Source organism: Lynx canadensis, chromosome B1, assembly GCF_007474595.2.
Source record: "Lynx canadensis isolate LIC74 chromosome B1, mLynCan4.pri.v2, whole genome shotgun sequence".
NCBI lineage: Eukaryota > Metazoa > Chordata > Mammalia > Carnivora > Felidae > Lynx > Lynx canadensis.
In genome coordinates, this window is record NC_044306.2 from 27,663,579 (window position 1) to 27,673,910 (window position 10,332).

The window sequence follows — 10,332 nt, forward strand, 5'->3', positions numbered from 1 at the left end:
CAGCTGTTGAACTAATTTGACTTCATCTTATTTCCAAGAAAAAAAATCTATTTTCATTTTAGTAAAACAGGTATTAGAAAAAGATGTATTCTGTAGCATACAAACAAAATCAGTAAGAATGATCTCTGATGGAAATGACAAGTCAATGGCCCTTGAGTAGTCCTGAGTTTCTGAGGATAATAAAACTAAAAGAGATTTTGATATATTTATAAATTTATGAAATTACTTTGGCACATTACCAATGACTGTTGATCTTATTATTATTTATCTTAATTACATATTATTTATCTTAATTACATAATGGCAACATATTGAGGATTTTATTGTAATCCTAAGTTTTTTTTTTTAATAATTCAAATGTGTACATTTGATGGAACATACTTTTTTCTGAGTCAGTAGCTGTTGGTTAATATTAAGACATTAAATACCAAAATATTTCCTATTGAAATTAAATAATTGTATACTAAAAACTATTTTTGAAGTTCTGAAATGGAACAGGTGCAAATTAGCCTTTGTTCCAAATTCAAATGGTTAAATTTTGGTAAGAATACTCATGACTCAAGTTAGAAAACTATACTACCACATATGGTGGATTGAAAAAAGGAAAATAACATCACATAAATGCCCAATTTTTGATAACCGATTTATTCATTTTTCCACCCCTGGTGGTCTCAACTTAGGATTTTGTTGATCGTGGAAAATTTTTCTAGATGAAAGATAAAAAATTACAAAACTGCCTTTCATGTCGGCTCTGCCAGTTTTAAAATACTATCTCTGGACAAGCTCTGACATGCTAATAAATGTCCTCTGTTCCTAACTGTACAGGTAATATGTGAAAGCAACAGTGAGACATTTCCCAAGGACTCGGTAATAAGATACCCCCAGAGAGTTAAACTAATTAAGTCAGTTTGTGGGAAGGTAAGCCTCTGTTTCCTAGGTACTCTGTGGTTTTTAAGTGATATTATCTCATTTGAGGAAAGAAAATATGATCAGAAATGGTCAATTTGTCAAGAGTTTGGAGAAGCAAAATATGTGTACATACAGTGTTCTCCCTGGAAGGGAGGTACTGAACCCAAGACATGTGAGCAGTTTAGTGACCGGAAGTGTTCTCTTGTTCAGCTAGTATCAGTTTATCAAGACTTGCCATGGCTTGAGAAGAACATACCTGAGACTCACAGCTTTGGGCTCTAATTACAAGCTTAACTGAACCATCTTCCGATTCGCTAATATCGCCTCCAAGCTATCATTCAAGAAAGGGAAGAACTCTGGCTCAGAGCACCAGAATTCCATTCAACACATAGCAAATTTTTTTTGTTTATTTATTTATTTTGAGAGAGATATTTATTTATTTATTTATTTAGATATTTATTTATTTGAGAGAGAGAGTGCACACACAAATGGGGGAGGAGTAGAGAGGAAAAGAGAGAATCCCAAGCAGGCTCCGTACTGTCAGCAAAGAGCCCGAGGTGGGGCTCCAATTCACGAACTATGAGATTATGACCTGAGCTGAAATCGCGTCGGATGCTTAACTGAGCCATCCAGGCACCCCTACACGTGGCAAATTTAGAGAAGCTTTCTGATTTATACATTAGTCTCATGTGAATTTAATTTGTATGGTTCGGCCCCCAAGTCTGTCCATTTAGTCTATGAATTCTGAATATTCTGATAAAACACAGTTTCTGATCCTTTAGGACAAAGAACCAAAGCCTGGACAATGTATTAATGAAACTTCGCTCTTTGGGGCTTCTCCATAGCCAGGTTGCCACTTTCTCTAATAGTCTCTCTCACTGAGACTGCACTCCAGCTTCATCACAGACATTCTAGGCAATTATGCTAATGGTAGGACAAACCCTGACAAGCTTGTGACAAAAATGGTAGCAATTGGGCAGAGAGAAGAAAGAAACCATCTTATCACAGCATCTTACTGCAATGTGGTGATAGCTGTTGGGTCAGGATGATAGATTTTCACCAGTTGGATAGTATCAGGTCCAGAAAGGGTACTCTACACTGCTGTCTTACTCATCCATGAATACACACTATAATACTTACTTATGCTATGTAGAAAGTTACCTTGAGATGTAGCAACTAGATCCAGTGAACATATCTTACATGCTTTCTGCAGGTCAAATCTAGGAGTACTTCAACTGGTGCTTCTGGCGCAGTGTGCCTCATGATGTTTCTCAGCCAGTCAGTCAGACCTGCAGTCATCTGAAGACTTGACTGGGGCTGGATGGTCCACTTACAAGATGGAGCACGTGAGCCTTGCCATAGGGCTGGTGGGTATCCATGAAATGGCAGCCAGTTTCCCTCAGCTTCCTTCAGATCCATGTGAGGAAGGACCTTGTCTCTAGAGTTGCATACCATCACTTCTACTTAGAAGCAAGTCATTAAGTCCGTCTCTCACTCAATGGAGAGAGGATTAAGATCCGGCTTTTCAAGGGAGGAGCATCCAAGAATTCACGTTCATATTCTAAAACCATACACACATCCCTTTATACCTGGGTTCCTTACTAGTGCGTAGTCAGCATCTCAAGGCTCTCCACATCAGGGAAGATGGGTTCAGGAAGAACTCTTTCTTAATGGGCATGCCACATGACCTCATCAGAGGTCTTCAGCTTATAAACTTCTCTAAACATCATCTTCTTAGAAATTTAGATTACTCATCCCTAAATATATATTTCATTAACCATAAGTTTAACTTCACTAGGCCTAGTAGAAATTATTACTAATAAAAATCCTGAAGGGTAAGAATGTTGAGTAAGAGAATGAAAACAATACAAAAACTCTTCTTCTTCTTCTTCCTCCTCCCTCTCATCACCCTCCTCCTCTTCTTCTTTTAAATTTAAGTAACCTCTCCACCCAATGTGGGGCTCAAACTCATGTCCCCATGATCAAGAGTCACATGTTATACACACGCTCTACCAACTAAGCCAGCCAGGCATCCTTACAAAAACTATTCTTAACATATACTTAGGCATTAACTTATTAAATGTGTATACAACCGACTACGTGACAGGCACTGTTAAAAGCAGTTTACACTTAACTGGTTAGTTATACACTAAGTCATTTAATTCTCTTGACAATCAGGTGATATTATCACTGTTTTACAGATGTGGAAGTTGAAGCACAGACAGGCTAAGTAACTGTCCAAGGTCACTGAGTAAATGGCATTTGGCTCCAGAGTTCATGATCTTTTTTTTTTTTTTTAATTTATTTTTTTAACATTTATTTATTTTTGAGACAGAGAGCATGAATGGGGGAGGGGCAGAGAGAGAGGGAGACACAGAATCGGAAGCAGGCTCCAGGCTCTAAGCTGTCAGCCCAGAGTCCGATGCAAGGCTCGAACTCATGGACCACGAGATCGTGACCTGAGCTGAAGTCGGACGCTTAACCGACTGAGCCACCCAGGCACCCCAGAGTTCATGATCTTAACCCCATTCAATACTGCCTTTTAGAAGGCTTGTTAAACCTTTTTAGAGATTCCATAATTCAGCGGGCTTCCTAAATGCTAGTTAGAAAAACAGTTGTAGACTTGCCTTGCTTATTAATCTTTTTTTTTTTTTAAAGTTCTTCAATAGCGTGAGATAAAACAATAGGAAAACTTAAAAAGAATTATTTGGTCTTCCCCCTGAATTCAGTAAAAATTACTAGAAAGGGAGATGCCTGCCTGGTTCAGTCAGTAGAGCATGCAACTCTTGATCTCTGGGTTGTGAGTTCAAGCCCCACATTGGGTGTAAAGATCACTTAAAAATAAAATCTTGGAAAAAAAAAAAAGAATTACTAAAAGAGGGGTCATCATGTTGAGGCTATAGGACATTCTATCCAAAAACTTTAAATTGGTTCTGCTGATTATTAATTAACCGTGGTAGTAAATCATGGTGGTGTTTTTGTTGTTTTTACTATTAAACGTAATATAATTTCATTTTAGATGATTTAGGGGGTGGGAAGGAAATACAATTCTATGGCCCACCCTTAAACACCACTGCTTGAACTCCTTATATCATTTTGGTAGCTAGTTCTCAGTATACAGTCCAACCGTTAATGAAGGTAAACGAAGATCTCTTTCAGATACTTGAATCTTAAAGCTTCATAATCCACCTTGTAGACCTGCTGTTTTATCACAAGAGGGCACCAGGAAACAGGATAGTTTTGCCCCTAGTGATTAGCAAATAGGTTCCCTTGAAGAATTTTATTTTTTAATGTTTATTTAGTTTTGAGAGAGGCAGATCAAGCAGGGGAGGGACAGAGAATGGGGGAGGCAGGGCGGCGCAGAGGATCCAAAGCAGGCTCCAAGCCGAAAGCAGAGGAGAGGGCCTGATGCAGGGCTCTCGAACTCATGAACCGCAAGATGACCCAAGCTGAAGTCTGACACTTAACTGACTCAACCACCCACGCGCCCTGAGAATTTTATTATCCTTAGTAATCTGACCCATATTTTTTTTTATTTAAAAAAAATTTTTTTACATTTATTTTTGAGAGAGACAGAGCACAAGCAGGGTAGGGGCAGAGAGAGAGGGAGACACAGAATCGGAAGCAGGCTCCAGGCTCTGAGCTGCTCTGAGCTGTCAGCACAGAGCCTGACACAGGACTTGAACCCCCAAACCATGAGATCATGACCTGAGCCAAAGTTGGACACTCAACCGACTGAGCCACCCAGGCGCCCCATAATCTGACCCACTATTAAAGCTACCAATATTTTCTTCCTTTTTCCTTCCTTCCTTCCTTCCTTCCTTCCTTCCTTCCTTCCTTCCTTCCTTCCTTCCTTCCTTCCTTCCTTCCTTCCTTCCTTCCTCTTCTTTCTTTCTTTCCTTCTTTCTTCCCTACCTCCTTTCTTTTTCTTTTATTTTCGTTGTCAAATGATCCTTTATTGAAATATTTTCCTTATTAGTAGTTCTTAACTAGCTGGGCATTCCATTGTACCACTATTGATGTCATCTGTGATGTCATGAGGGTGGTGGCCATCAACATTGCATCCCACAGACTGGGCAGTCTCCAGGATCTCTTTAATGGTTCCAGAGAGTTCTCAGGCTAAAGATCCGTGCCACATTTATCAGGCAATATTGACAATCTCATCAAAAGTGAGATTTCTGGGGTGCCGAATGGCTCAGGTGGTTTGAGCCTCTGACTCTTGATTTTGGGTGAGGTCACAATCCCAGGGTCATGGGATTGAGCCCCGAGTCAGGCTCTGTGCTGAGCGTGGAGCCTGTTGATGATTTTTTTCTCTTTCTCTCTCTCCCTCTGCCTCTGCCTGTGCCTGTGTGTGTGCACACACTGTCTCTCAAAATAAAACAAAATTTTAAAAAATTTTAAAGTGATATTTCTACTGTGCTTACTGTTCTTGTGCTTCTTTCTGTCTGTTGGTGGTTCCTTGAGGACTGTGGTAATCCGGGTGGAGGCGGAAGGTACCACTTCAATCTGGGCCTGTCTGTTCTGAATGGTCCGCTTCGCTGTAATCCTCAGACTCTTCCAATCACCAGTTGCCTTGGTGATGTTATCACCAACTTTTTTTGTAGACAAACGCAGGGGGCCAATCTTTGGGGCCAGGACAGATGTGGTGCCAACCTCCTCACCAGTGCACCTCAAGTGTGCGACTTTGATCTCGCCGGGGTCAAATTTAGGCGCCATGTCGGAGGCGGCTGGTGTCAGGTGAACCTGGATTTGGGACGACCGAAGACAGTCGCACCTTGGCCTCTTCTGAGCCGAAAGCCGAAAGCTTGACTTCAATATTTTCTTTTTTTTTTTTTTTTAATTTTTGTCTTTTTTTAATGTTTTATTTATTTTTGAGACAGAGAAAGACAGAGCATGAATGGGGGGAGGGGCAGAGAGAGAGATGGAGAGACCCAGAATCTGAAGCAGGCTCCAGGCTCTAGGCTGTCAGCACAGAGCCCGACGTGGGGCTCGAACTCACAGACCGCGAGATCATGACCTGAGCCGAAGTCGGCCGCTTAACCCACTGAGCCACCCAGGCGCTCCTTCAATATTTTCTTAAACATAAACTAGGAACAGTTCCTTTCCTGCCTTCTTCAAAGAGATGTATTTTAATATTTCAGAGCATTCACCATGTTGGACCCAGTGACACCAAACACATCCAATGGGAGACCCCGGCATTATGCCCTGCTGCAGAGAAGCATTACTGGCCCTCCTGGCGGCTTAGCAAATAAGGGTTTGGTCATATCGTATTCGTTAGCATTCCCCTCAGAAGAGTTTCACAGCTTCATATAAATTTGAATGCTAAGTTTCTGAATTGAGATTTTCTGTTTCTAAAACCAGCTCAGCTTTCCTGTGGTTCATACCTTTGAACCAGTCCCTGTTCTGTGTGAAAAATACTCCTGATGCTGAAGACCCACACAATTTTTACAACTAGTAAGTAGGCTAGTCCCTGACGGGCTAATCACTTCTTCCTGATGCGTATGCTTTCCAAAAGTCAGTCATTTGTTCCCAAACTTGTTTATGCAAGTTGTACTTGGTAATCATATAATTTAATTTAATATTACCCAAATGAAACAAATAGGAGCATGAAGAGAGTTGTGATGTCCATGAAAATAAGTTGAATACTTAGAAAGTCCTGGTAAAGACCTATCGGATACCCAGAAGTAGCTCTAAAGGATTGTCTTTCTCAAGAAAAAAATGCTGTGGGATTAGGTATGGGCAAACAAATGTGTAAGTTCAGGTGGAGGAAAGGTCAAAATCCAGCAGAATTCTGCGCTCAGTTTTCTCTAAAGTGTCTTGAGTCCTCAGTCCAATGAAACTAAAATTGATAGTGCTGCTTGCTCACATTAATGTATGTCCTTTGTACAGCCCTGGTCCATAGACTCCAATCAGAAAAGGCCTTTTAGCCAGATATCAGAGGAATGGTGGATGAATGCAATTGTATGTTTTTAATTAAAAATAACATTTTAAGGGGCGCCTGGGTGGATCAGTCGGTTGAGCGTCCGACTTCGGCTCAGGTCACGATCTCGCGGTCCGTGAGTTCGAGCCCCGAGTCGGGCTCTGTGCTGACGGCTCAGAGCCTGAAGCCTGTTTCAGATTCTGTGTCTCCCTCTCTCTGACCCTCCCCCGTTCATGCTCTGTCTCTCTGTCTCAAAAATAAATAAACGTTAAAATAAATAACATTTTTATGTTTATTATAATTTTGTGATTCTCCACTCTGATCAGCAGATCCTGACGACCTAGGGAAGAGAGCTTCTACCGTAGACTTGTAGGAGCTGGCCAACCACACGTAGGTAGCGGAACGATTGACCTCAATGCTTGTTAGTGACTTATGTATCCTGTTGAATGAATAACCTCTTTTTTTTTTTAATGTTTATTTTTGAGAGAGCATGAGTCGGGGAGGGGCAGGAGTGCAAGGGGACAGAGGATCCAAAGTGGGCTCTGCACTGACAGTAGAGAGCCTGATTCTCACGAACCGTGAGATCAAGACTTGAGCCTAAGTTGGGCACATAACCCACTGAGTCACCCAGGCACCCCATGAATAACCTAACACACAGAACCCTTTATCTCTGGGTTAAGTGCACTTGATTTTTAATACAGCAGATTTTTAGAACTTAATTACATATAATATGTCTAGACCTATTAGCTGAAAGAATGGTTTCAGGTCCTTCAACTTATCCTGTAACTGCCTAAAATACATTTTTTTTTACTTAAGGCTCGCTGGCATAATTGTAGATGTGTCATATATATTGCTTAAATGCGTAGAGCCCCCAAAAGTCTTTGACTTTGTGTTTACCCCTGTAGTTAGTGAACTTCTGCCATTGTGCTCAGTATATTTTATAATTAGAAAAAGAATGACCCACACTTGGTCCCGTATGATAATCTTTACATTTGAACTTTATTATAATTCAGTAAAAAAAATTGGAAAGCTTTTTACCGGTTGCAGATAAATTGTTAAATTTGTGCCAGATGACAGAAAATCAAATGCATTTGAGTTTTGAATACTGAAATATGGAAGGGGAAAACTTGTACTGTAAATGGTACTCTGCTAAAGTTGACTTCCTCTTTCTACAATGTGTTAGGGCCCCTCCCTATATTTCAACCCTTGCCCAAAAGAAAAGCCATGTTATTAGATCAAGGGCAAGCATCCATTCCCCTCTTCTTCCTCCTCAGCAGAGCCTCAAATTTTACCCAGCTGTCTGTCCAGTCCACAGGTGAACCTTAATCAGTCCATGCCAATGAGTGTTGGGTCTTTCCCTGGTCCACAATGTGCCTGTAACTTAAATTTGCCTAATACAAGCTGAAGGACAAACTAACTTGTCATCGAGGGAGGTTTTCCTTCTACCACTGGATGTGAAAAGGGGACATACTGCCTATTTGCTGCTGGCAGCCACCTTACCACCACGAGGAGAGGTAGCAGAACAACAATATAGAAAAAATGGAGGTGCTTTAAGACGTGGCTGAGCTTAACCTTAGAGCCTGCTTCACTCTGGACTTGTTAGGTGAGATAATACATTTTCCCATTATCTCAGCAAGTGTGAGCTGGGTTTTCTGTTACAGAAATTTTATATCCTAATACAAAATACCAAAAATTTTCAAGAAATTTTGCCTCAATTTTTTTAAGTTTATTTATTGATTTTGAGAGAAGGGGTGGGGGTGTTCTAGTGGGATAGGGACAGAGAGGAGGGGAGAGCCTCAAGCGGGCTTGGCATTGTCAGCTCAGAACCCGACTTGGGCCTCAAACTCACGAATTGTGAGATTGTGACCTGAGCCGAAGCCTAGAGTCAGATGCTTAACTGACTGATGGACCCACGCACCCCTACCTCAATTTTTTTTTTTAATGTTTACTTGTTTTTGAGGGACAGAGACAGAGCATGAGCGGGGGAGGGGCAGAGAGAGAGGGAGACACAGAATTCGAAGCAGGCTCCAGGCTCCGAGCTGTCAGCACAGAGCCCGATGAGGGGCTCGAACTCCCAGACTGTGAGATCATGACCTGAACTGAAGTCGGTCGCTCAACCGACTGAGCCACCCAGGCGCCCCACCCCTGCCTCAATTTTTAAGTGGCCTGCTTTGCTGATGTAGTCAGTACGTGCCTGGTCTAACTATTGTGCAGTCCAGCACTGCCAGGTGCTGCAGGGGTGGCAAATTGAAGAGGGGCAAGTGTGCATATGCAAGGAGACCAGATAAGAAGTTTTGTGGTGGCTTTGGGATGGACTGTTAAAGATAGGGACAAGTGGAACACTTAGACATTTAGGAGGTAAAATTGATAAGATTCAGCGATTGACTAAATATTGGGGGAAGGGAGAGACAAGGTGGCAAGCATGACCTAGGGTTTCTATTTTGTGTAAGTAGATGGGTGGTGGTCTACTCACTGAGCTCGAGAGAGCACAGGAAGAAGACAGGTTGATATTAACAAGAATTTGATGTTGGAAACATTGATTTTGAGATGCCTTTGAGATATCCAATGTAGATTTTTCTATAGCAGCTCGAGACATAATTTATCCTTTTAAAATCTACAGTTTTGAGGATTTTAATACATTCATAGAGCTATGCAATCATCATTACTAATTTCTTTTTTTAACATTTTCACTCCAAAACCCCATACCCATGAGCAGTTTTCTCATTCCTTCTTCCTCCAAACCCTGGCAACTGCTGATCTACTTTCAGTGTCTGGATTTGCCTGTTCTGGATAAGCAACTCATCACATAAAATGTGATGATAAAGTTAATGGCTGGGTTTCTTATCAGAAATCATGGAGGCTAGCTTTTTCTTCTCGGGATGGTGTCCATAGGCACTCAGAATGGTCTAGTGTTTGACATACCATCGTTGGCTGTCCTACGATACAGCCTCTAACAAAACCAGGCTGTCCTGAACCCCTGGTAATAGAATCATTTACCTTTATACCAAGAAGATTGGGGAAGCATCCAATTCTGCTTGTGGGGTGTGCCCAGGCCGACTTTGAGGGGTTCATGCTATGAGACCTAGAGTTCTTCTGAGGTTGTCTAAAATGAAAGAACATATCATCAGGACCTATGGTGGTTCCATGTGAGCTAAGTGTGTTTGTGATAGGACCAATTGTGCTTTCCTTGTTGATGAGCAGAAAATTGTTTTGAAAGTGTTGAAGGCACAAGCACAGAGTCAGAAAGCTAACTAAAAAAGTGAAGTTTTTTTGAGTAATAAAAATTTTTTTTAAATCACAGAGGCTAGAAGGCAGTAGGTGACGTATGTATGTATGTATGTATGTATGTATGTATTTTTTGATTTTGTGATTTTATGATTTTATCTTAAAGTAATCTCCACACCCAGTGTGGGGCTTGAACTCACAACCCCGAGATCAAGAGTTGCACGCTTCTCCAACTGGGCCAGCCAGGTGCCCTTAGGGTGATATACTTAAAGTCCTGA

The 10,332-nt window shown here is 41.3% G+C and overlaps 1 protein-coding gene and 1 pseudogene across 1 annotated transcript; one reads left to right on the forward strand and one right to left on the reverse strand.

Annotated features, from left to right (window-relative positions):
* Positions 1–4,846: 4,846 nt before the first annotated feature.
* Positions 4,847–5,710, reverse strand: LOC115511852 (60S ribosomal protein L12-like). The gene is given in 2 exon segments (XM_030312278.1): positions 4,847–5,103; positions 5,334–5,710. Coding segments are annotated over 2 exon segments (501 nt in total). The 5' UTR covers positions 5,626–5,710; the 3' UTR covers positions 4,847–4,894.
* A 3,939-nt stretch (positions 5,711–9,649) lies between these two features.
* Positions 9,650–10,113, forward strand: LOC115511851 (annotated as a pseudogene).
* Positions 10,114–10,332: the final 219 nt, after the last annotated feature.